The sequence below is a fragment of the Eptatretus burgeri genome, chromosome 6, assembly GCF_056783735.1.
Source record: "Eptatretus burgeri isolate ZD-2024b chromosome 6, Ebu_testis_v1, whole genome shotgun sequence".
NCBI lineage: Eukaryota > Metazoa > Chordata > Myxini > Myxiniformes > Myxinidae > Eptatretus > Eptatretus burgeri.
This window is the reverse complement of record NC_140966.1, coordinates 105136810-105164309: the sequence shown is the minus strand read 5'-3', so window position 1 is coordinate 105164309 and position 27500 is coordinate 105136810. Positions and strand designations below refer to the sequence as shown.

The window sequence follows — 27500 nt, the reverse complement described above, 5'->3', positions numbered from 1 at the left end:
TGTACTTCGTGCAGAAAAAAAACTTTCTCAGTTGTCACCAGAGCGTATTGAAGAATCATCTTCGACCAGTTCAAAATTATCATCAGAAGGTACTGTCGATGGCATTGCAGAATCTATTTCAACAGATGAGGACGAGGAGGTTTTTGAGCGAGAAACAGAGGTTGACCTATTAAACCAGTCGTTATCAATGATGGGCGAAAGCCCATTCGACAAAAGAAAGGCGGAAAGGAACCCAGGGTACGTTCCTGAAAAGCGAAGTAAAGTGGAAGATTCTGTGCGAAAGAAATTAGAACTAGTTGCTGGACCAAGCACTACGGAGAAAACACTAAATACAGCGTTAAAATGTGATGAAAACTGCATGCCAGAGGTGATCAAAAGGCTGAAAGAAAAATACGTTGTTTCGAGCCGTTCAGAGCAAATACGTATACTGACAATATTTGCTAGGAATATGAGCATCAGAGAGATGATTAGTGAATTCAGTTGCTTCCAAAGAATGGCTGTGTTAGCCAAAAATTTAGAGAAAGAAAATGGAATACTATAGTCTCCAAATCTCAAACAGGGTAAAATATTGCCTGACGAAGTGAAATCCGCCGTAACCAAATTTTACCGAAGTGATGAAGTCAGCCGAATAATGTCGGGAAAAAAGGACTGTGTGGTGGTCAGGAATGAACATGGAAAAGACAAAATTCAAAAGCGCCTGGTACTAAACAATCTCAAGGAACTGTTTCAGAAATTCAAAGAGAAGAACCCTGGCTTGAAAGTTGGATTCGCGAAGTTCGCCATGCTCCATCCCTCAGGGTGTGTCCTGTAAGGTTCAGGCGGTACACACAGTGTATGTGTATGTACGATACATCAAAATGTGAAACTCATGATGTTTGGTTCCAAAATTCCACAGATAGCCGAACTTCCTCGCTATCATCATGTGATAGCACGCATAGTTTGTAACCCAGCACAACCGGCATGGTATTTCAGAACTTGTGAAAGTTGCCCATCAATTGAAGACTTCAAAACCGAGCTACTGAGTGCTTATGAACTGGAGGATATTGATTAAATTCAGTTTAAATGGTGGACATCCACAGACAGATCTGAACTGAGCTCCATGGTCCTGCCTTTGGAAGAATTCATAAATCAATTCTGTGAACGCGCGGTGAAATTAGTGAGACACAACTTCATTGCCAAGGCCCAATCTCAGTTTCTGAAAAATAAGAAAGACGAAATCGGTGAAGGATAATTTGTCATTATTGGAGACGTCTCAGAGAACTATTCGTTTGTCGTACAGGATGCGGCCCAAGGATTCCATTGGAGCTGCTCTCAAGCGACAATTCACCCCTGGGTTTACTATTTCAAATCGGACAATGGCAAATTAAACCACGATTCGTTCACGATTATATCAGAATGCAATCCTCACGACGTTGTCTCAGTCCACCTCTTCCAAAGAATACTCATTGAACACTTTAAATCTAGCTTTGGAAATGTAAAGAAACTTTAATATTTCTCAGACGGTTGCGCTGGCCAATATAAGAATTGCAAAGCCTTCATAAACCTATGTCGTCACAAATCAGAGTATGGTATTGACGCAGAATGGCATTTTTTTGCCACAAGTCATGGCAAGGGCCCTTCAGATGGCGTGGGAGGTACAATCAAACGAGAAGCAACACGTGAGAGCCTGCGTAGACCTTACGACAGTTGAATTATTTCTCCAAAATATCTTTTCGCCTTTGCTGAAAATGGTTTGCATGAAATGAAGTTCGGTTACGGGATCCAAGAGGCGTGTGACAAGGAAGAACGAAATCTGGAAGAAAGGTTAAAAACGGCCAAAACCAAAGCTGGAACTCAAAAACATCATGCTTTCATCCCTATTTCTGAAACTGCTCTTCAAGTACGCGAATCCAGCCTTAGCGAGGAACACCGTATCGAGTCGGCTATTTCAAAATCTACACCAACTTTTAACGGGAAACTCTCAGGTTGTCGCAGTGCACTGTGATGGAAAATGGTGGCTTGCCTGCATCATGGAAGCCTTTCAGGACACTCATGAAGTGAAAGTGAATTTTCTTAATCCAAACGGGCCCGCAAATAGTTTATTTTTTCCTGACATTGAAGATCACTGCATTTTAGACATTTCTGATATACTTCTTTCCGTAGAACCAAAAACTGCTACAGGTAGAACCTACACAATCAGTAAAAAAGAAACACAGCTGTCAAATAAAACATTGGTTGGCAAAAAATCTTAACTATAATATGCTGGGAAAAACTCTTACTCATACTAGTATCGCTCCAGTTCCTGCATTTGCATGTGGAAAACGTATGTACAATATACTGATATAGGGTAATGGAAATCTTGTGTTCAAATATTGTGCGATGTATTGTGTGTCCAGCACCCGAGTCCTCGAACAATAAAACCATCATCACACTTGAACCCATTGAGATCCCATTTTCATTTATGCTGAGGTGTTGGAGTATATGAAGGGGTATCGGGTCCATTGGTTTGGCTGGGGAGCGGGGGCCCAAGGTCAAAGGGCGCCCCAAACTATAACTTTTTGAATTGCTGTTTCGGAGTGATTTTACTTGAGGCGATTCGAAAGATCTCGCTTTTACGAGCGTTTTGATACCAAGATCAGCCAAATCGGACCACGACAACCTGTGATATGGCCACTGGAAGATTGTGGGGCAGCCGGGGGCGCCCAAATTTTGGGGGGCCCCTAAAATGGGCCCCGATGGGCCCACAGGTTTAAACGTTGATATTTAGATTTTTTCACCCAAGTGAATAAATGACCAACATATGGGGAGAAAATGAGGTATTGGTGTCGGGAGGGTGTGTACACTTGACATGGAGTGCCCCATATGTAACCGAAGCAACGTGACTTTTTGGAGAAGATACTCCAACTTTACTCTTGCATATAGCAGGTGGGACTGACTCTTTTTTTTTTTCGACGCCATCCCTACATGAGAGGACTTGCACACTCCCTGATACCTTCCATTCCCCCCACCTTTCTTTTCTGTTGTGTGCCCCCCCTTCCCTTGTCTCCACCTCCTTTATCTTGCATCCACCTCTCTCCCTTGCCTAGTTCCCCTTTCCTAATCCTCTACACCCCACCCCCTACCTCCCCTTGCGGCATCAGTCTTCAAGTTAAGATCACGTGTTCTACATTTGTCTTCTCCAGCACTCCGTTCACGATTCGTATCCTCGTTCAAACACAGTTGCTTGTTTATTGAAGTTATTGATTTTTGCCGTGCTGCATTTTGTGCTCTCCTTCATTGTCATTGTCATCGTTCGTTCTGTTAAACGTCATGTTAAATCGATGACATATGGACGTCTTCCCTTCCCACCATTGTACTAGTTATGAGTATAACAGACAGCCGTTAGAAAAAGCACCGGATTGTACATCCTATGCAGGGCTTTGCATTTGTCCAATCACCGCTCGGTTATCAGGGGGTATGCCCCAAGTGCACAGGATGGTGAGCGAACGTTCGGACACCCCGTTCACCTGATGTGCTGCAGTCTTTACTGTCAATGAAAATGTAAGTTTATTTCAATAAACGGGCCCATCAATGAGCAACGGTGTTTTATGTATGGTTGTACCATGTTTGTCCCTTTCTTTGTCGAATAATTTTTCCATTTATGTGTTGAATTCAAATTGCATCATATAGCCATCATTTATTGTCAGCCTCAGTGATGCCTTGTCTATTTCTCATACGATAAACTATGGAATATGCAGGACTGGGACAGGGAGCTGTGGAAAACATGATGGAAATGGAGAACCAGCGCATTGCTGAGAACTTGGCCACCAAGGTGTCGAGACTAAAAGAAGTAAGTACCCAGGGTGCACTCACTTTCTGCTCGTCCCTTTCCTGTTTGCCATGAAGTTGGATTTTGTCATTAAAGTTCATCGTTGGTACAACAATTCGATCTCCTCTCTGCATCGTGTTTCATTGGATCGTAGAAAAGCTAGTTTGGATGATTTTGCTGTTGAATCACACACGTTGCTTTATTAACGTCTCACATGGGGCTGCTATTTATACCTCGTTTTGGCTTGATGGTCAGGGTGGTGGGCTTGGGATCCTGGGATCCTGATTTCAAATCCCACTCGGCTGTTGAATTAATGCCAGGTGGGGTTGACTCTGCCTGTCATAATTCCGAAGTCGGCAAAATGAGTGCCGGCTTGCTGGTATCCTGTGTCGGAGTGGTGACCCATCCAGGATTGTGCCCAATGGCGAAGGAGACTGCTTAAGCAGCACCAACGCTCTGCACAGAGTATGGTCTCGTTGGATGGATGTATGGATGGGGCTGCTTTTTCCATTTCACTTGTGTGTGTGACGATGCCAGGAAATCCCAAAAGACTCGAGACACTCACCTTATTCGGCCTTTCCTCCTGGTTGTCATTTTGTGTCCGATGTGACCACCCCAGATGACCTGACGAGGAGACTCACGGCGTGCCCCCTTCGGTCTTTCTTCCTGGTTCATCAACTTGTGTCCGATGTGACTATCCCAGGCAATCAAATATGACTCGAGACGCTCACGACGTGCCTCCTTCGGCCTTTATTCTTGGTTGTCATCTTTTGTCTGATGTGACTATCCCGGGCGTCCCAAAAAGATGAAACGCTCACCGTGTGCCGCCTTCAGCCTTTTTTGCTGGTTCATCATCTTGTGTACGTGACTATTCAAGGAGACCAGGAAAGATGCAAGACGCTCACCGCTTGCCTTCTTCAGCCTTCGATTGATCCCGTATGACCCTGGACTGCCTCGAGCTCGTTTCTTCCTGGCTTGCCATCTTATGTATGTGACTTTACCATATGACCCAAGGACTCGTGATGCTCACTGCACACATTCTTCAGCCTTTTTTTTTTTTTTTTCGTGCTTCACCATCTTGTGAATTTAACTATTCTCGGTGACCCGTAAAGATGCGAGACACTTACTGCACGTCTTCCTCAGCTTCGGTTCGCCATGTTGTGTATGCAGCAAAGTGCATTGTCCTTCAAACTGACTTCTCAGTTGTCTTCTTTAATCAGTGTCAAATCTTCACATTCTAAATAATTTGTTCAGTTGAATTTTTTTGAAGTGCAAAATTTATTCATTTTTATCACCGATTGACTTCAGAACCAGAAGAGAGCACTCTATAAACTTCTCTGACTTATTTTTGAATCAGCATTTTTTTTTTCCCCCTCCTTGGTAAATGAGAAGATAGTCAGAAGCCAGCTGCACCTGCTCATAATGGGAAGCCACACTCTATGGCACTTCAGATGAAGGACTTGTGCACTATAATGCGCCGTGGATGGTTCTGAATGGACTTGGCTCTGCAGAGAATACCAAGGTGCCGACCAGCCGAAAAGGCCAGCTTGTAGCCTGTTCTGCCAAAAAAAAACAATAGTGCCTGATAATGAGGCCTTCATTTATAGTTTCTGAAACCTTTCAAGGTATTCTCAGGCCTTTAAAAGCTTGATTACTCCTTCATTGTGGAAGGTGTTGTACAGGATATGTATGCAGCAAGTGCAAGCCATCATTAGTCAAAGTTGTATTACCCCCGAAGGTGCTCTTTAATAAGGATGTCCGTGATGGACAGTCGTCAGCATATTGTGCATGCAATCGTCTGTGTTACACGATTTCAACAGGCTTGAAGTCTCCATTGAGCGAAAGTTTTGGAATCGTTCGTTGAACGTTGAACTCCTCCATCTCATTTGCTGCCACCTTGATTCTTAGCAATGTCTTAGTTATCCAACTTTACTCAGACTGTAGTCTCACACACGGACACACGCACACCCACCTCCACAACGTATGCCATCTTGTGCAGTGTGGTATGTTGTTACAATGTTATATAAGCGTCTTGACTGGAATCTCGTATTGATAATACATATTGATAAGATGAAAGCAGGAAATGCATGGTTACGGATCTTTAGGTGTCCGACACTATAAAGACAAATTCCGTCGATGGACGTGCGCATTAATCTGCACACACGCCTTTTATAAACAAAGGTCCCATTTTAACTGCTGCTCCATTTGACCCTGGGCGGTCTCGAGCTCTTTTGCTCTCGGCAGTCATCGCCGTAGTTCCTGTCACTGCGGAGTTCCATCAGCCTGCTACTTCGATCAATTTTGTTTCCTTTGCGACGATTATTTCCGGCCTTTGTTGGTTGCTTCCTTGCCTGGTTGTGATTTCCAATTTTTATCCTCACACTTAAAAAAAATAAAAATAACGGGGGGTGGGGGTCACTCCCCGTCACCCCCCGTCACCCGATATATAAAAACGTCACCCGATCTCTTCCTAAATGGTTGTGCAGAAATATACCAAACTTGGTAGTTATGATCACCACATGACAATGAGGTGCGAGAGCAGGCTCATTTTTGGCGCCACCGCCCCGAGCAGTCAAAAAGTCAAATACCAAATAATACAATTTGGAAACTTTGTGTACATTACATTTTAATACACTTTTTAATGAAACTATCTGTTTGCAATCAACATTGGGGGCGGCATTAAATATGTAACAGTTTTTTTTTTTTTTTGATTGGATCCCCGTTTCATACCCCAAGGGGAGGGGGTCATGAAATGTGGAGTGAAACATGCGGTGAATGTTTCAAAATGGAGGGGGGAAAAAAGTTAACTCAAAATTTGATGTTGGGTCATTCCTGGTGGAGCTTTTTGCCATCTTTCAACTTTTCTTCAGGTGCGAAGCATGGGGATTTGTAATGGCACCTCATCGACTTCGCTCTCGTTACCTCCGTCACCGAAGGTGGACGGAGGTTATGTTTTCACCCCTCTCTGTTTGCCTGAACCATTTTGGTGAAGATCCGGATCCGGCTAATAAAAAAAAAAATTTTTTAAGTGCTTCTTCACCAGTCAGAGGTAGTGCCAAAAACGATATATAGCACGATGTCTCAAAAAGTTGTGGACGGATTTGGACGAAAACTTGCTGGACAGGTTGGGTGTGTAACAAGGAAGAAATTGATTCGATTTTGGTGAAGATCTGTAGCAGGAGAAATGTTTTTTTTTTTAATGATTCTTCAACATTGAGAGGTCAGGCCAAAAATGATATCCATCCATTGGGGCCATACTCTGTACAGAGCATCATTGCTGCTGAAACAGTCTTCTGGGCTATTGGGCACAATCTTGGACGGTCGCCACTCCGATGCAGGATACCAGCAAGCTGGTAATCATTTTGCTGACCTCTGAAGGATGACGGGCTGAGTCAACCTCACCTGGTATTCAATGGCCGAGCAGGATTTGAACTCTGGACCCTAGGATCCCAAGCCTGCCACCCTAACCATGAAGCCAACACCAGGCATAAACACGATATATAGCACAATGTCTCAAAAAGTTGTGGACAAGTTATGACAAAACTTGGTGGATGAGTTGGTTCGGCGACAAGAACGAGCCAATACGATTTTGCTTCAGTTCCGAATCCAGATCTGACCAATCAGTGGGATACAAAACATAAACTGTTCAGCCTGGCGGAGGTATGGGCTCTGCCGAGTGCCATTCGAGTTTGTTTTGTTATCAGGAGAGTTTAATGTGCCTTTTTTTTGTCGCGCTTGCCTTGTATGCTCCAGATCATTCCGTATTTTGTTTTTGTTCAATAAGTGCTTTTCCGGGGATCGGTGTAATTGAACTTCAGCAAATGCTCTTTATATGTTTTCTAAGTTGTGCCACTTTACAACTTTAACAAAAGAAAAGAAATCGTGATGTAGGTCGTTTTTTCTTCCATTGTCCGCTCTTTCTGCAGCTCGCCCTTGACATCGACCAAGAAGCGGAAAGCCACAACAGCTACCTCGACAACATGGTCAGTGCAGCCTGACGTCCAGAGGGCAGGTCAATCCGGCTTGAACTTGGCTTCCTTTTAAGTCTGCGTGGAACTTCTTTAAGCTGATTTGGCTCGCAGAGGAATTTGCCGCTTTTCCCTGTATCATGCAGGTTCGTGGCAGCCTCAAGTTTGGGTCGCATAGCAGGCAGACGTATTCACTGTGCTCATGGAGTCCGCCAGGTCGTAAATGATTTAAAAAAAAAAAGAAAAAAGAAAGCTGCTTCTTGTTCGGTTTGGGAAGTATAAAGCACGACTAAGGGGTTTTTGTCACAGCTTAATCAACGAAAGCGTCACGGTAATAGATTTATGTTATGAAGGTGCCTCCGCCGCATAATCCTGTTGAGTCGAGAGGAGGTCTGCACTCTACCAGATATAAAGTTGTTAGATTCGTTTTTGACTTAAGTATGCCATGTTATTTCCCCCCCCCTTTTTTTTTTAAACTATCATGACCTTTATTTTCCACATTCATCAGTGTGTTTGCTTCCCTGCAGGATGGAGACTTTTCTGGAGCAACTGGTCTGCTGTCTGGCTCGGTGAAACGCTTCTCAGCAATGGCCCGGTCTAGTCGTGACAGTCGGCGGATCATGTGCTACTTGTCTATTGCCATTGTTGTGCTCTTCTTCATCTTGTACTTCATCATGTCACGAGTCCGCAGATGACTGTCGAAGTTGCCGAGACTTTGCCATCACACTCGAGGTTCTGGTTGTGTTGTAACTCCATTTTTAAATTCCCTCGAATTGTTACTTTGGCTGGTAATTATAAGCAGGTCAGATTCCTGAGCAGCAATGGAGCCAGTGAGGGCAATGCAATGAGTCTTTAGCTGCTCGACCGCATTGCCCTAGTTCGTACACGGGAAGGCAAGAGAAATTGAGATTTGGTCATTTGCAATAAGGGACCATTGACATATTATGTACACATGTATGATAGTATTTTGAACTAGCTCCCCCCCCCCCAACCCTCCTCCACACTACCTATTTGCTCTGATACCATCACTTCAACCCTCCATTGTAAAATTAAATATGCTATTTGAATAGAGACCTATAATTGAATACAAGTGTTTAATTAAAAATACTTTTGTTTAATATTTAATGGGTGGAATGATTTTTGGTCTATAGAATGTAAGCATATTTATGGTGTGTACAATAATGCTCCCATTCCCCTTATTTTGGCTATATACCAATTGTCCTGTTCGTGTCACCTCGTAATAAAAATAATGATGTCATATTTTCAACAGAGCGTCGATGCTGCCGAAGCAGTTTCTTGATGTGGGTTATACTCGGTGTTTTGCCATTGCCTTCCCAGTATTGTTTGTCTGTGCTATATCCTTTTAAATGCTGAGCATCAAGCAAGGAAGCAGCATCAACCATTAAAAAACAAAAGTCTTTGGTATGACTCAGCCGGGTTTGAACCACCAACCTCACAGACACACAGCGGACGCGCTAACCATTATGCCACCGCGTCTGGTTGTCCCTACTTACAGGGCATAAAATATTTATTTTTACCTGCGACATGTCATCGGTTGACAAGAGCTCCACATTGCTGTTCTTGTTGCCGGGGGGAGGGGGGGTGGGGGGGTGATTTTCGAAATGTGCACCCATTAGTCGGACAGCTGGACCACACCCGCATTGGTCGCTTGACTCCACCCACTTCGTGGCACCCAGCCAAAAATTATATGGCCACCATCTTTGTTTTCTTGTTGGCCAAACATATTAGTCCTGTAGGCCTCTGCTGATAATTATACACTGCATTTGTTGCATCAGATTGCCATTGGTTTTGTTTGGGTGCAGTGTTGATAACAATGAGGGACCACGAAAAATCGAATAATATGTTGAATAATGCTTGACATTTTCTTGCCCTTGTCCACAGCATCCAATTAATTTAGAAACTCTCATTGTGTAAAATACATCGGAATGTTCCTCGTGCTTCTTTAACGATTCTGCTAAAAACTTTACTCAGACTCGACACGCACACCTACCTCCATAACATTTGCCATTTTATGGAGTATGGTATGTTGTTACAACGTCATGTAAGCGCATTGACTGGAATCTCATGTTGATAATACGTCCTGATAAGACCTCGGTTAAGGCGCTCTCACACCTTGACGTTTTAGCCAGCAATGGCAACGTATAAAAATGTATGTAAAACGTTGGCGTACGCTGAAGTTTTGAGGTTATTAAAAAAGTTTTGGTCGTATGCATAACGTATTAGTAACGGGCACAGAACGTTTCGTTGTGTTATAGATAACTTATGCCAACGAATGCTTAGCCTGTTGTCGGCGTTCACAACCTATGCCCAACGATAGTTTAACTTAGTCATAGTGCGCTGCACGTATCGCCGACAAACTCGTGCCGTTCTCTGTTAAAAACCTGCCGCACGCTGATTTAAATCATAACCGCCTGAAAATTGGAAGCGTCAACATCGCAGTCACACCTTGACGATTTAGCCAGCGTATGCCGACCTATGAAAAATTTGCCGAAAAAAGCTGGCACACGTCGAATACGGTATGGGTAAGTTGTGTATACGTTAGGAGCACGCTGAAAAACGAGGAAGTACGCTGTCATATTCCGTGGTACGTCTCGTACGTCGTGAAATTTCAAGCATGCTGAACATTTTACGACGTACTCGACGTATGGCTCACAAGTTCTCTACACGCTCCGCGATCGTTGACACACGTCGGACACACGTTACTTGTAAGTTACTCATAAGTCGAAACACGTCGAGGTAATGTTTAGCATACCCGGAACTTAATTTTTAACCTATGAGTAACGTGCTTGAATCTGTGAGTAGCGTGCTTTGAACCTATGTGTAACGTATCTTAAACGCACATTGTCGTATGTAGACGAATTTGGTTGACGTCTTCCGGACGACCACAGAACTTACTGAACGTGTTTCTAACTTGCATCTACCGTATAATGGCGATTTGGCAGCGTTTAGGGTAATTGGTATCTACAAATGGGCTTCACAAGAGGAACCCGTCAGTGTTCCAGACTCTATGTTGAGTAGATGTCAATGTCAGTAGTATCAGTAGTAGTAGTAGTAGTAGGTGAGCATGTCAGTAGTAGTAGTAGTAGTAGTAGTATGTCCATGTCAGTAGTAGTAGTAGTAGGTGAGCGTGATGGGGAGGGTGTGGGTGATTATGGATCCTCGTTGCGTCCACGAATAGGAGAATACTTTGCACCATTGTTCGATGTTCTTTTCGGCTAATTTTTTTTTTCTCATTCCCACGATGAACTATTTTTTTTGTTTCAGTTTAAAAAGTATTCAAAACGACTTGGACAAATGCATAATGTACTAGTAATGAACACAGAACGCTTCGATAACTTATGCATAAGTTATACCAACGATTGATTAGCGTGTTTTAGGCGTCCACAACCTATGCCCAACGATAGTCTAACGTATGCATAGCGTGGCAGCGCATCGTCGACGATTTACGTGAGGTTTTCTATTCATAGGCAGCAACTTCACTTTTAATAAATGCCTGTCACTCGCCTATGGTTTTTGGACGCTGGTGTTTGGCAATTGAAATCGTTTTCATTGAACGAGGTAAATCGCTTCCACTCGACTATTGAAATGATTTAATAATAATGTTTGGTTATCCTTGGACCCACTCTGGCTAGCAGCTCGTCTAACATCGCTGGGGGCATTCGCAGGAAGTTGATGAAGGATGCATGGTCCTCGTTCCGGAGTTCCACCATGAGCTGGTCATATATGCCGTAATGGCGTCGCCTCCCGATCCATGGTCTCACCCAGTTCCTTCTCCTCCGTTCACATCTTCTTCTCCCTGCTCTATTGGCACGCAACTGGTGCAGTGTCAACTCTTTGAGGTCATGTTGATGTTCGAGGACAGGTAGGTATTGTCGTCTCAGCGTTGCCGTATCCTCCATCTCTCGGAATGAAATGGATAAGTACTCACCACGAAGTCTAAAAAAAAAAAAAAGACATGTTCCTCCTGCGAAGCCCCTTTTTATATACCAATTCTCCTAATCGCTGCCAATACACCATGATACGGTATCTGTAAGTTAGAAACGCGTTCATTAAGTTCTGCTGTCGTCCTGAAGACATCAAATACGTCTTCGTCTTTTTCAAGTAACGTGTTGCGAAGTGTGAACAACGTTCGTGTAGTGTGCTTACAAAACGTTACTCATAGGTTAGAAATAAGTTTCGGGTACGCTAAACATTACCTCGACGTGTTTCGACTTATGAGTAACTTACAAGTAACGTGTGTCAACGATCGCATAACGTGCCTACAACTTATGGCCAGCATAGCGGAACGTGTGAGTCATACGCCAGCATACGTCGTAAAATTTCAAGCGTGCAAAAATTTGAGGAAAACCGCAAAGTATAACATTTAAAGCCAGTGTACTACGACTTATGGCAGTGTTTTTCAGTGTGGTCTTAACGTATACAAAACGTACCCATTACGTATTCGACGTGTGCCAGCGTTTTACACAAACTTTTCATAAATCGGCATACGCTGGCTAAATCGTCAAGGTGTGACAGCGGCTTGATGCTCGCGATTGGTACTTGTGTGTGCTCAGTAACATTTGGATGACCTGCAACAACTGCCAATTTCCCATAACCTTTCGATGAACCTGCGAATGTGAGGTTCTGATTGGACTGGACGTCCTCCAAGCCCCTCTGTGAATGCATGAAGTCGGTGAAAGAATGGTGAAAAAAACAAAAAAACAAACGTCGATAATACCAAAAAAAAAACTTCTTTCGAATCATTAACTTCATGGCCTTTTCAGTGATATTCGGTATGTCCGAATCCATCCCCCACTTCTCATGAAACTCCCAAGATCCAGAATCGCTGCTACCCTCCAGTCATTTGGTCCTCTTTTCTCTCACCTGTGGCACTAACTTCCTTGGTGTGTTCAATCTCACTCTTCCCTCCAGGGCTTCTTCATGGTTATTCATCACCACCTCTGGTCATCCCCCATCGTTACTCATTACTTTTGGACCCACTTTTTCGGGTTTCTTTTTGTTCCATTTACCATTTCATCCCTGGTTTTCCCTTCCTGTTTCTTCAGCCCCCTTCTTGCTCTGCTTCAGCTTGTGTCCTCTCCCCAATCCCCTTACTCTTCTCCTCCCTGTTTCTTCTTCCAAGCTTCCCCACTTTCCACAGTGTTCTAGTTACCCCAGCGTGCATGAAGCAAAGAGTGGGGTTTGAATTGGTTCACTTTGTCTGTCTCCATAAACGTCTCTTTATGATCGAGGAACAACTTGATTTCAATTCAATGTCATATTTTAAACACAAACTGGAACATGAATCAGAAAATGAACTTGTCATTTAACAGTACAGTACTTTGTCTCTGAATTGGCTCGATTGCGTACACGCAGATCAAACACGTGCCTGTCTGGCAATCAAACAAATTTGAAAATCATTCCGAGCAGGAAACTTCCTGTTTTTAAGGACTTCATAAAGCACACAAGCAACAGGCACAAATAACTAATGTAACGTGTTAAATAGTGTGGTGTAAAGGACACTGCATCAATGGTGGTAAAATTCTGGAATTAATTTTTAGATCCTCGTGGAGGATCTTTGAGGCCAAAGTCACATTTGCTCTACGGCGAGGATACGGCGGCCGTACGCCCTCTGAATTGACAGAAACGTGCAGCGGCCGCAGAGTTTCTGCGGTGGCCTCAGGGTGGCCCTACGCCGTTTGGCTATATTTTACAGGTCGTAAGGTCGCCATGGAATTGTAGCGTGGAGTTATAACTTTTTATATTTCTACGTTCTCCGTAGCAATTCGACAAGCCGAAACAAAAGAACTGGTAAAAAAAAAAATTAACCCATTCGTTACCGTCCGTCTGGCCGCACGTTCGGCTTAGTGCCCCCCTTCGGGCACCTTGCGTCTGCCTTGAAAATTATATGGCCGCCGCAGGAACGCCCTAAGGTCACCGTGCGACATTAAATCAAAGACCGTACGGCACCCCCACGTTTTCGGTCTCCACAATTTGTAAATACGCCGTGTGGCTACCCAAAAAATAAAAACATGTGATTGCAACATTGTGTGACCGTGGAAATACTGCGGCCGCCGTATAATTATTAGTGGCCGTAAATTTTGGAGACCCCACGGCCGCCGTGGCAAATGTGACTTAGGCCTAAGTCTTACTCGCGTTGTTGCTCATCTTCTTCTTGCGGACTTTTTTGTTTCACAGCCTACAGTTTTCATCGAAACTTCCTGAAACTTGGCATATATACGTAAAAATTCCCTGCGCAGACAGTAACCATCTCCGATTTTGAAAATTCCTCCAAGAAAAAAAAGTTATGACGTCAAAATATCTCTGCTAATGGAAATCGCCAAAAAATTATCTCTGAAACTAGGCAAGCTTTTTGAATTCTGTTTGCGGGAAACGAACAGGGCATTAGCAGAGATGAATTACCGCACATATGATACATCACTATGACGTCATATCAATTTTTATGACGTCATTCCTATTTTTTGACTTTTTGTTTCACAACCCAGAGTTTTCATCAGATCTTCGTGAAACTTGCCATGTATATGCAGAAAGCCCACACGCAGGCAGTAACCATCTCCGATTTTGGAAATTCTTCCTAGAAAAAAAGTTGATGTCATAATAGCGCCGCTAATGGAAATCGCCGATACCATTATCTCCGAAACTAGGCAAGCTGTTTGAATTTTGTTTGCGGGAATCAAGCCGGGCATTAGCACAGATAATTTATCACAAACCTGATACATCACAATGACATCATATTCGTTTTTATGACGTCATCATGAAGAGGACGAGGATCTGAGCTCATTTGAGCTTGTTTAATACCACCTTTAAGATCTTTATTTTCTTTAAATTGAATTTATATACTTTAACACTGTAGAACACAAGTTTCCTTACCGCTTCCAAAAACCTCCAGTTTTTCAGTACTTTGGACATGTTAAATAAGGTGGTGTAAAAGACGCTGCTTGAACAACGGTAAACTTCCAGAATAATTTTGACAACCTTTAAAATCTTTATTTTATTTCAATTGAGTTTTACACTTGAATACTGTAGAACACAAATCGGGTTTTTTTGTATACATAGTCGAGGCTTGTGGAAGAGTATATTAGTACACTGAAAGGATCAGGACAAAAGGAACAGTTGAGAGAGGGGGTGGGGGACATCAACAGAGTTGAAGGCCAAGATAGAGGCAAAATTGGACAAACAATGGGTATGGGGAGGAATGAGTGGCAAGAAAGGATGCATGAAACTCTCAGGAGGGAGCACTGGAAATTTGGAACGAGGAGGGATTTGGGGTGGGGAGTTAACGAGTGTAGAAATGGTCATGGTTTTGGATTGGGGATGACCTGAGATGGTGGTGAACAGCCGTCTTGAAGACCTGGAAGGACGAATGAGATCGAAGTGAATGTGGAAGTTGGTTCCACAGCTGGGAGAAAAGAGGAACGAATGGGTGGGTGCCTTTGCAGCACTTTCAAAACCCTTCTGCTGAGCAGTACTTGGACAAAATATGATGACATTTTACGTCATCACCAATCAAATTTTCTGCTCACGGACCCCGCCAACATCCTTTTTTTCCTCTTCAGACTGCGTGAGGTGAGGTATTCTCTGAACTTCCTCGTTCTGTTAGTCACGAGTCTTCCACGAGCCACGACTTCGTTCAAAAAAAAAAATTAAAAGCTCCGAGTCGTTCGTATGATGGTCAATGAAACACGACGCATCATTTGTGAAACTCCTTGTGCAAAATCACCGAGAAGAACTTAACTAAGTATCTTGTGGATACGGGAGATGAACGTTTCGGCAATTTATTCACCATTCTTTTACTAATACCATGTTTCTACCAGCATTGTTCAAAAACTCTTCATCGTCATTGTTTCCATTGTTCAAGTGAGTTCGATGTCGAAGTGAAATGGGGGAAACACTGCTTGCTTGGCGTTGCTGCAACAAGCAAATGATTTTTGTTTTTGGGCAAAGTCACCAAGTTGATGAAAACTGTGCCTTTTTGGTTCAGCAAGAGAGGAAACATTTCACCCAGAGTGCAATGACGTAAGTAAAATTTATTGTAAAGTGTATATACACAATAAACCATAACTTTTTCTTAAATAAAACATCTCGTGAGTGGTTTTTTTTTACAAGCAGTTGGACAGGTTTTGAAAATTGTGGTTTGTAACTTTTGCCTGACTTTACACACATGACCATTGTGCAATAAGCGAAGTTGTGAACTGATAACATATAGAAAGTCTGTGCAAGGCACAAAAATCACGTCTCATGGCTGTGGTTACCATGTACCTGGCCACTGTGAATGACTAATTGCCTTTACTAAAGGCACTTTTTTTAAACCTAGTACCTTGTCACGCATCAATCGCCGAATTGCCTTCGCGCGCACGGATTCACCGGTGATGCAAACGCGTGGTTCCAAGGTATCCGATCCTGCCGCCTCGGGTGATCTCTTGGGGCTGGTTTTTGGTGTGAAATGAAGTAAGTTATCGATCGTGTATCTTCTCCTAATGTAGAGTGCTCGTTTTACACTGCCCTGGGATTCTTGTGTGATTATCGATATTTTCACTCACGTACTGTCTTCGTGTAAAACGTTGAATTGTAAATGTGCAGAAGAACTACATCTCATCCTCCCCTAAATGTGTCATGATGATTCTTCTTTTTGAGGCACAGAGAAAGGATCTGCAGCCAGAACCTGGACAGCAGGAGATTTCAATCGAAACAATCTTACCAACTACGAGGGCAAGTCAAGGTTGATGACTTTTTATTCTTGAATTTTTTTTTTATTTTAAAGGATGTTATTGAAGCTTCACTTATTTCTCAAGATATTCCCCTGCCTTACATCGATGTTGTCACACGTTAATACTGTCTGCATATAAATCTTTGGGACTGGTACGTTGCTATTTCAGAGCATGAGCGTTGGTGTCCTCGTCGGTGGTAAACTTAATGGCGCATAGATATTATTTGAATGGTCCAAAGAGATAAAAAAAACATGGCGACGAGTCTAGATTATTTGGGGGGACGATTTTGAACTTTCCAACCCATCTCCCGTTGAGTAATTGTCACGTTTTCTGTTTGAGGTCGAGCATCGTGCAGGGGACATGTCCTCGGACAGAATGCCTGCAGGCCCCACACTGTGTTGCTCGTCTCACTTCGTTGTGTAGCAAGTTACTCGTGCTGTTTTTCAAGGAAATTCCATGCAAAACACTTCCCTAACCTTGAGGATTTTCTTCGTTTTTTTTGGGGGGGGAGGGTTGCTATTAGGAACTAAGTTATGCCTTTACACCATGCTCACTCATTTTGACTGTGACATCAAATGATGCACCTCGTTTTCCACTTGTCACAATATTTTTCAAGAATAATCGCCCTCCCTCTGGCAGCAACCCAGGACCATGAGTGTCACACAAGCTACCTATTGATCAATTAACTTTGGTGCCCATCACCTACTGATCTAATTGAATATCAAGTGAGAATGAATGTTTCCAACACTGAGATCCAATTCTTCTGCAATTTCATGGATAGTAAGTGATCTGACGACCCTCAAATTCGGTGTTGAACGCGTCGAATGGTTTGAGTGAGAGCAGATGGTTGGTTACTTGTGAGAATGCTCAAGATACTGACCAATCCATGACCATTTTTGGACTCTGTAATATTTAAACAGAGCTATGTGGAAGACATGCATGACCAAAATCTTAAAACAGTCTCCTGTAAATTTCAGTTCGTTTGATATTCTCCATAGCAAGGAACTTTCCGATTCACTTTTGCCTCACAGCATCTTGTTTTACCAAGAATGCTCTGACCGGCATTGATTTCCCTTCTTGTATAATTTGCTGAAGCCTGGTGTTGGCTTAACGGTCAAGGCGGTTGCCTTAAGATCTTGGGGTCCTGAGTTTGAGCCCCTGTCGTGTCATGAAATGACACCAAGTAGATTGACTCAGCCAGTCATCCTGCGGTCAGCAAAATGAATACCAGCTTACTGGGAAGAATGGGCTATTCGAGTATCCTGCATCGGAGGGGTGACCTGTTCATGATTGTGCCCCCAAGCCAAGAAAGTGGTTCTCCTTCTGTAACTCACTCAGGGTAGACAATATATAATTGCACAAAATTTCAGGTTTGAACATTTTTATACGCATTTTAAAATGAAGACCTGTCCACGTCAACCATGAACCGCCCTCATACTTTTTGTGATGTCCAATCTAGATCGCTCAAGAACGTCGAGGGTCTCACAGGCACGCATTGTCGGTTACTTGCAGGCGCTCCGTTCTCGTTTATGTGAATAAGAAACCAATGCATCGGAAGGATTTATCCCAGGGAGAGGAAACTGCAGCAAAAGGAGAAGAATTAGCGTTTCTTAAAAGTCTTCAAATTCTAACTCCAATAAGGGACCGTCTGGTTACCAGATTCTGCTAATCAAAAGCCAAAAACTTCACGGATTAATCGGGGATATTTTATGATGCCATGCATGAGGTTTTTGACTATAAATTTCAAGTGCCGACCTTCCTTGCTCTAAGAGACCACCATCACAAACATCTAACATTCACGGTGTAAGTTTTAACCTCTTCTTTTTTTTTCTTTTTTTTTACTTTTTTTTTTTTTTAGACATACTATGCTGAAAGTAACAACAGCCAAAATATTTGATATTTATTATCAGATCCAGATTTAAAGTTTGGAACTTTTCAACCACCTTGTAACTATTTCCAATCCATTGAAGGACAGCAGAGATCCCTCTCTTGGCTGGGCCATGTTAAATTGTCTGTGAATTAGAATTCTAAAAAGTTGAGATTATTTTTGTCGAAATTACCTGTACCTAGTTTTTAATATAAAATTATGACATAATCAGCAAGAAGACTGAGGTCCACAATCACCATGCTCACTTGGTCCAGCCACTTGCGGCGGCGGCCTCGCTCGCAATGTAGGCGAAGCCAGGGAACGACTGCTGTCCGTCATAGTCTATCGCCGGCCGTGTGGCTCCCATGTGGAGAGGATAGATGTCAGCGCGTCCAGCGGAATGGTTGTGTGGATGATGGTGGTGGTGGTGGTGATGGTTGGGGTGGAAGATACCCTGCGGTGCTGCTGGTGCTGGGGGGACTCCGGTGGTTGCAGCAAAGCAACCCCCTGGGATGGTGGACTCTGCCCAACGGGGGGCTGCAGGTGTGATGTGAAAACGTGCCGCAGGACCCACAGTGCTGCCAGTGCTTCCTCCATCCATGATGTTCGCCTGCCCATTGAAGGGGTACTGGACAAATAGAGAGAAAGGAAGGGGGATATTGTAAAAGTACATTATATGCAAGAAGTAAAGGCGATTGTTGCTGGCACCTTGAACAAATTCCAAAATTCATGCCATAACCTATGCGGAGGGGCACTGCATCAGTGGCAGACATTCCCAAAGATGATGGAACTAGCAGCTCGGTGCTGCACACAGATGGATGAATGATTCAATAATGATTCGTGCTTTTTGTTTCACAACTGTATAAATCAAATGCCAATATTATTTGTTTGGGTAATGCTCTGTCATTGTGTATTCAATCCAAATTTTTAATAATTCCAACTCGACCAAGAAATCATTTTAATCACTTGTCGTTTCGCTTTTCAATGAGATTCATGGTATGGACATTGTGTCAAAGAAAACAAGCGTGCTTTGAAAAAGGCCACCTGCATTTGCACATGAACAAGTGATGGGATTGTCTGTTTCAATTAGCTCTGTTTGCATGAGTTAGACTTTGTCAAAGAAAGCAAAACGAAAACTAGAATGCATTTGAACAGTGGTGAAGATCAGTTGGATTATCAAAACGATTATCCAAGAAGTATAGGAGACACCATTGTTTGAGAGATACCAGCCTGTACTTTATTAACACCATTGCTCGAAAGAAAGCAGCATTTGCTAGATGCATCACGTGGAGATCCATCGTCTAAAGACTTCCAAAACTTTTGAGTCTCACTCTCAGCCAGGATTTTGCTTGGGCAAACCGCATTTCAAAGTTGGCCTCTAAAAGCAGCTGCCGACTGGGCATCCTCCATCATACAAAGTCCTTTGGTACACCTGAACTTCTATCCACCTCCAAGGCCTTCACCAGCCGCTTGATGAAAAACTGCCCCCCCCCCCTCTGGGCTGGTGCCCCTGACACACCTTGCTCAGCTAGATGCCGCTGAAACCAAGGCCTTCAAATCATTACAATCTCCTATGATAAGGCTGAGTCTATCGGCCTATCACTTTCCCAATGCAGACAGGTCAGTGGTCTCTCTTTCTTCTTCTGCATCCTTTCTGGTCTTGCACCTGCTGCCTCTCCATGCTTTGTCCCCCCCCCCACACACTCAAGGTTTGTGCAGGGCACATGCAGTCCACCATCAAGCCCCTTCTCATGAAACTACCTAAATCCGGAATCCCTCACTCACATCCACGCATTTGTTCCTCATTTTTTTCCTGCTTGTGGAACCAACTTCCACATTTTCTTCAATCTCTTTCTTCCCTTCAGGTCTTCAAGACAGCTGTTCACCACTATCTCAAATAACCCCCCATCCAAAAGAATTATCTTTTCTACCCTCATTAACCCTCCTTTCCCCACCCTCTCACTGTCTCACCACAGGCATGTCGGTGGTCCTGTCTTCTACCATCTCCTCTCCTGTCTCACCCCTCCGGCTCTGTCTGCGAGATTTGTCCCCCACCCCCTTCCCCCCATATTTCCACAGGGCGCTCAAGGTCCGCCAGCAACCCCCTTCTGGTAAAACTGCCAAAATCACGAATCGCCGCTCACCTTCACTCTTTTATTCCTCTTTATTCCCACCTTTGGAACAAACTCTCACACTCGAATCAATCAGATTCTTCATTTCAGGTCTTCAAGGCATTGTTCACCACTATCTCAAATGATCCCCCATCCAAAAGCATTATCTTTTATACCTTCGTTAACCCTCCCTCCCTCCCCTGCCCAAAATTTTGCTTCTGTAGCCATATTATGCAACCCCCTGCATTCTCCCCTACCTTTCAAACTTACCAGCACATCCCTTGTTGTCCATCTCCATTTATTTTCTTAGTTGCCCCTGCTATTGGCATTTCCCCCTTCTCTTTCTGCTGTTCCTTTGGTTATGTTGTGTCCTGCTCCAATCTGTATTGCAGCTCTTCCACGAGCCTTAACTATGTATCTAAAAATAAAAGGAGAATGTGAATGGAGGAGATCAAAGATTGAACGAAGATCCACAACTACAGAGAAATCTGCAGACAATCTATCTCAGACATTGGCTCATCATGAGATCCAACCTTGATATCAGAGAATTCAGAAAATTGTGTGTGTGTGTGTGTGTGTGTGTGTGTGTGTGTGTGTGTGTGTGTGTGTGTGTGTGTGTGTGTGTGTGTGTGTGTGTGTGTGTGTGTGTGTGTGTGTTGTTTATAGAGCATAATATATTCTCTCTGCTAACTCCCTACCCCCACCCAACCCTCTCTCTTTGTCCCATCCTTGTTCTACTGCCTCCCAATACAGTGCAGCACCCTCCACCCACACCTCTTTCACTCTCCCCTCACCCCTTCCCCTATCTCTCTCTGTCTCTGGTCGTATCCAGACCGTGGTTATGTATGGACGGTGGTTATCTCCATACGTGTCTGAACGGTGGTTATGTCTGGGCACGGTTTGTCTCGACATGTCTGGATGGTATTTATCTCCACGCATTTCTACATGGGAGTTTGTCTCCAGACGTGCCCGAGCGGTGTTTGTCTCCGAGCAGCTTGGCTCCAGACGCGTCTGTGCGGTGTTTGTGTCCGGACTCGTCCAGGCAGTGTTTGTCTCCGGACACGTCTGGGCAGTGCTTGTCTCCAGACGCTTCCGGACGGTGTTTATGTCCGGATGGGAGTTTGTATCTGGACGTGTGTTTGTCTCCAGATGGCTTGGCTCCGGACGTGTCCAGGCGGTGTTTGTCTCTGGCCGGTATCTTTGCATGACTTATGGAAAATGGTTTTCAGACATTATTTTGTTTCCATCTTCACTGTTATTCTATGCAGAATCATTTTGATGAGACGGTATAAACGGTAATTAAAGCTCCACCGCACGTCTGTCTTCCTTTCCTCTCACCTCTCGCTGCCTTTCCTTCACCCACCCCTCCTCACTCCCCCACCCCTCCTTGCTCTCTCTTTCTCCCTCCCTCCTCTCTGTTTACGCCTCGATCTCCTCACTCTTCTACACCCCTCACTATTTCTCTCCCCCCCCCCCCTCAGTATTCCTGTCAGTGAAGCAACGGGTGGTTTTTGCTGTACAGTAATATCTCGGTTTACGAACCATATGCATTCCTGAAAAGTAGTTCTTAAATCGAAAGTTTATAAATCGGGAGTGATTGCTCCATGGAAATGATGATAGTGTTGCGAATCTGGAAACCATTATCGCACTCATCATTCAGGTCCTTTATCTCAGTTATCTCGGTGAGTACATGTTCTATAGATAGCTCGCCTTCCATTGTTTAATGGGTAAATCTATGTAAATGCGCTGTGATTTATTTTAAAAGTTAGGTCAGAACAACAAAGAAGAACCCTCCCGTCCCGTGATTCAACATTAAACAGCGTCCCGTGATTCAACAGCTGACTCAGCAGCGTAAACAGGAATGACGGGGGTTGGGGCGGGTCGTCACGAGATTCAGCAAGGTAAACAGCCCCCACCCATGAATCCATACCCACTCCCTCTTGTCTCTGTATCCTCTCTTTTTCTTGTGGCCTTGACTTCATGAAGGCCCTGGCTTCACCATCTTGGATGTGGGGTATTTTTAGGTCTCTTGTGGGTGATCGATTGGCGGTCTCCATGCCGTGGGCCTGTTTGAGAGAACTGTCCGGGGCTATACAACAACAACCTCAGCCAACATGCCAGAAGCAACAACAACATTTGCGCGTTATAAAAGATCCTTTTTATCTTCCCCACCAAAGGTGGGCGGAGGTCTATTTTTTATTTATGTCTGTCTGTCTGTGAACAGGATATCTCAATACGTTGTTGACCGATTCAGACGAAATTTGGTAAACAGGTTTGGGGGGGGGGGGGTAACAAGGATGAAATGATTACATTTTGGTGAAGATCCGGATCCAGATCTGGCCTATCAGTGGGATACAAAATGTAAACTGTTCAACCTGACAGAGGTGTGCGCTCTTCCGAGTGTCATTCCAGTTTCCCGTGTTTCACTTAATTTTACATCCTCATTGAGATTCACAGTTAGTCATGCAATATGTTTGTGGAGTACAACATGCTGTCTTTTGATGAAATCCTTCAGCGAAGCGACGGGTATGAATGACTTGACGCACAAAAAACGAAGAGAGTCACGCGCAAGAAGCTCTCTGTTCGTTGACCTGAGCTGAGTTGTGTTGTGTTCTCCCTCCGTTGTCCATGAGTACTTGTAATGAAGGGAAAGTCTTTTGAAAGCGCATTGACTGATAAGCCAATGTATGATAGCCATTGCTCTGCGAGTGCGATAAATGACTTCATTTTGGGAAGAAAAATGGAAGTTCACTAAAGATCGAAAAGTCATAAACCACAATGTACAGGATGTTCCCTTCAATAATCACTCCTCCGAGGAGGGGATTGAAAAAGATGAATGTCCCCCTCCAATATGGGGAGAGGCCTAATGGTAACAAGCTGCTGCTGCCCCACCTTTTGTGCAATACTCTTCCACTGCTCTCTTTCCCCAGCCAACTCTCTCCACTCTCCCACAAGCACCACCTTACTTACAAACCCTCCTCGTACAATATTCACATCTCAGTTGAGGTCTTCCTCTTTTCCTCCTCTGCCAACCCGTCCGTTTTCTTTGCCATTCTCTTTTCCTCCATCCGTACCAGGTGCTCAGCCCACCTTGCCCGGCTCTTCACCAATCTCTCTGCCAAGCTCATACTCACATTGATCTCCCTCATTTTGTTCGTACTTCACTCCTCTACTATCCTGACCCAGTTGTTTTCACAGATCTGCAGCCTCTGCTGTTGGTTCTCTGTTATTGTCACCATCTCCAGACCGTAAAGGTCGGCCAGCATTACACAAGACCCCAGAACATTCCTCTTCATTTTCCTGTCCACAATAAGCCCCTCCACTTTCCTTCATGCACATACACTCCTCCACCCCTTACATATCTGCAGGGTGCACACGGCACTTTCCCCTTCTTTCTTTTCTTGTCTTTAACACTGTCTGCACCTCCTCCTCCATAATCTCCACGACTTCCGCATTCCCGTCGACATCGCTTGGTAGCTCCATCTCACTGTTGCTTCCTCCCTGGTTCAACCACTACATTAAATAGCCTTCCCATCACCATCTCCTTTTCCATCACCAACTTCCCATCTCCATCCTTGATCTCTGTCCCTACCCCTCGCCCCTTCCCATCTTTACCGTCCTCATTCTTGTCTTGGGCCAATTTCTAGATCTTCCCACTATCCTCGTCTCACTTGCTGTACACATCTGTTTCCATATCATTCCTTGCCTTATTCACAGCTCTTTGCTGCTTTCCTCTTCGACCTGTACAAGTGCAGTAAAACCCTCCATCCAGTTGTCCTCTTGAGTATCTCTATCCTCTTCCAAACCTCCCCATCACCAATTGCCTTCGCTACTTCCTCTGTCCACCACACCTGGTTTTTATCCCATGACATTACCCTTTCCTGATGTTCCTCCATACAGATTTTCTGCAATTATTCCTTGAAATAACAGACAATTATTCCCTGAAGGTGTCCTTCAGAAGGTGTATACGAGTTGTCCTGTCACCTTCAGTCGAACGTGAGGCTTGACCAGCCGGTTCGGAAAGACGTGGGCCAAAAAATTCTTCCCCTCAAGAAGGTGGGGATAATCGGGATCATTTGGGTTGGATCTTCTTTGCCTTCTTTTGGAATCTTGTGAGTATCTAGGACCGAGCCTTTTTAAGCTCTCCTCGTGTTTTATGACCGCGCATGCGAAGCGAAAGGTGTGGTTAAGCAATTGATTCACTCTGTCTGTCTGTCTGTATATAGGTCGACAAACGACAGTTTCTGATGGAGGAACAACTTGATTTAAATTGATTGTTATATTTTGAACATTAATTGGAAAACAAAGCTGTGATTTAGCAGTACCATTACATTTGTGTGTGTGGTGTGGGAGGGGGGGTGCGCAGGTGGTGGGAGGGGGGGAGGTGTTAGCTATTACCATAAAGCAGATAGGAATGTATAGAGTAGCATGATCCATGTATGGGTAGTTAGCCAATCTCGATGTAATAAGTAGGGACATGTCAGCTTAAGGAATGTCTTGTTTTCTGTGCAGCATACAGGGGGTGGTGTGCGTGGTATAATTAGGGATTATGGTAAAGGAATTGTGTGTATAAACCCCAATGTAAACCTCTCCTGGGGGCATTGGGAGATTTGGCAAGAGAGCAAGATTTTTAACCTCCCGCCATGACGAGCTCGATGTTAGTTGAGCCATTGGCGCGACATTACTTTGGCTCTGAATTCGTCCCGATCGCGCATGCGCAGAGAGGAGTTAGATAATTTTTTTATTCTGCCTGTCTGGCATACAAACAAAATTTTAAATCATTCCAAACAGGTAACTTGCTGTTTTTAGGAGGTCATGAAGAACATGCCTGATGTTGGCTTAATAGTTAGGGTGATGGGCTGGGATTCCAAGATCCCGAGTTCAAATGCCACTCAGCTGTTGAATTAATACCAGGTGGGGTTGACTCTGCCTGTCATCCTTCCAAGGTTGGCAAAATGAGTGCCAGCTTGCTGGTATCCTGTGTCAGAGTGGTGACCTGTCCAGGATTGTGTCCAATAGCCAAGGAGACTGCATAGGCAGCACCAACGCTCTACACAGAGTATGGTACCAATGGATGGATGAAGAATCCAAACAACAGGCACAAAGAACTAATGTTATGTGTTAAATAATGTAGTGTAAAAGACACTGCATTAACAGTGGTAAATTCTGGAATTTATTTATTTATGCGACTTTTAAAATCTTTATTTTACGTAAATTGGAATATACAGTATATACTTGAACACTGTAGAACACAAATTGCCTTTTTGGCACTTTAAAAAACCTTTAATTTAGTAGTACTTGGACACAATATTACGGCATTTTACATCATCTCGACCAATTAAATTTGCCACTCATCGACTCCACCCATGTCCTTTTTTGGACAGAGTGGGATATGGACAGAGCATACATTATCTTGAGGATCTTTCAATCAGCATCTCAAGGAGATGGGGATGGGCAAGGCATCTGCCAGACGGAGGTCCCTGGAGTACTGGTGGAAAGTGGACGCAGCGACGCGCTGCTCCGACGCATGCTCCCATATAATACCTGACCTGATACACTAAGAAGATCAACTGTGGTTCCTTCTGCAACTCTTCTGAGCAAGCCTTTCCACATACCTTACTAATCTCCGAATAAATGAATCATCGTCTCAGATCTGTCCGACTTTTGTTCAACTTCAAGCTGTTCCCCCCTTGTCATATAATGTAGAAGTATGAGAAAATAGAAATATCTCGAACATCAAAGCACAAATCTCTTCTCAATTACCGAGGTAACACTGATGGGTTTGTTTGTTTTTTTACTTCTTGGTTTTGCCAGAAGAGCTTGGTGCTTTCACGGTCCAAAGTGTGGTTCTGACATACATAGTGTCCTCTCACAAGCTGCCTTCTAATACTTGACCATATGTTTGGCAGTTCTACCCACCAAGGATTTCTTTATCATTTGGACATAACTCCTTTTACAGTTAAAGTCAGGTCAAGACTCTCAATCCAACTCCAGTAGTTGAGAACAAATCAGGAGTGAAACTTGAACAGGAGGGCAGGTACATGAAATTTTCATCGAGGTCTTCGTGGGATAGCTTCGACAAAGATTTCCTATGATTTATGATAGGTATAGCAGAGGTTGCTGTAGGATAGTGAAAGATGAAAGTTACTGAGAAGATCATGTTTGTGCAGTGTACATGACCATTTGGTAAATCTAGATTTTCAGAAATCTTTTCATTGAGTTAAGCCTGGTGGTGGCTTAACGGTTAAGGTGGCTGGCTTAAGATCTTAAGGTCCTGAGTTCAAGCCCCTGCCGTGCCAAAATACGGTTAAGGTGGCTGGCTTAAGATCATAAGTTCTAGAGTTCAAGCCCCTGCCGTGCCAAAAACAACCCCAAGTAGATTGATGAAGCCCGTCATCCTTCTGAGGTTGACAAAATGAGTACTGGCTCTGGGGAAAATGAGCCATTTGAGTATCCTGCGTCAAAGTAGTGAGTGACCTGTCCAGTATTGTGTCCCCACCCCAATGAAACTGCCTCGGCAGCCCTATGAGCTTGGCGGCATGAAAGGAGTGGTTATTTTCATTGAGTTGGCCTGTTTTGGTCTTCCCAACTGAACACCTGATTCATGGTGCTGGGATCCTAGGTTAAAATTTCATATGCTGTCTTGAATTGTCCATCGTCTACTACTATCCATGTAAAATCGGAGACACTGATGTCCTTGCGTTCTGTGTGGTACATGTATGGCTACGAGTTCCTACACCTGAACATTCGACTCAACGACAAACAAATGGCATAAGGGCCAGGCGACTTGACAGCTGACCGAAGACTTCCTTAATTTATGGACCTCCATGAGGAGGACAGTCATGATTCATCTAATGGGAGGTCTACCTTGCAACTCTGATACGGTATAATTGGAAAAAACATTTTCAACGCAATACAGGCAAGCACTTCCCAAAACATGACGAAAGGTAAAAAAAACAATTCTAACAGCCCACCAATTAGGGAAGATGTTGAAGATCATGTGAGACAAAGTGCCACACAAATAGTCACAGTTAACTG

General features: G+C 43.9%; 2 protein-coding genes across 6 annotated transcripts in view; one reads left to right on the top strand and one right to left on the bottom strand.

The window, feature by feature from the left end:
- Positions 1-9180, top strand: part of BET1L (Bet1 golgi vesicular membrane trafficking protein like) — a 13665-nt gene extending 4485 nt beyond the window's left edge. For 2 of the 3 annotated variants that reach the window (XM_085886541.1, XM_085886542.1), the window contains 3 exons: positions 3717-3808; positions 7714-7770; positions 8283-9180. In XM_085886541.1, coding sequence (XP_085742667.1) covers positions 3717-3808; positions 7714-7770; positions 8283-8450 — 317 coding nt within the window. In that variant the 3' untranslated portion in view covers positions 8451-9180. The remainder of the gene's footprint in view (positions 1-3716; positions 3809-7713; positions 7771-8282) is intronic. The other variant, XM_085886543.1, reaches the window with a different exon arrangement.
- A 6093-nt stretch (positions 9181-15273) lies between these two features.
- Positions 15274-27500, bottom strand: part of RFX4 (regulatory factor X4) — a 183855-nt gene continuing 171628 nt past the window's right edge. For 2 of the 3 annotated variants that reach the window (XM_085886539.1, XM_085886540.1), the window contains exon 18: positions 15275-18979. In XM_085886539.1, coding sequence (XP_085742665.1) covers positions 18614-18979 — 366 coding nt within the window. In that variant the 3' untranslated portion in view covers positions 15275-18613. Of the gene's footprint in view, positions 18980-27500 lie in introns of all 3 variants that reach the window. The other variant, XM_085886538.1, reaches the window with a different exon arrangement.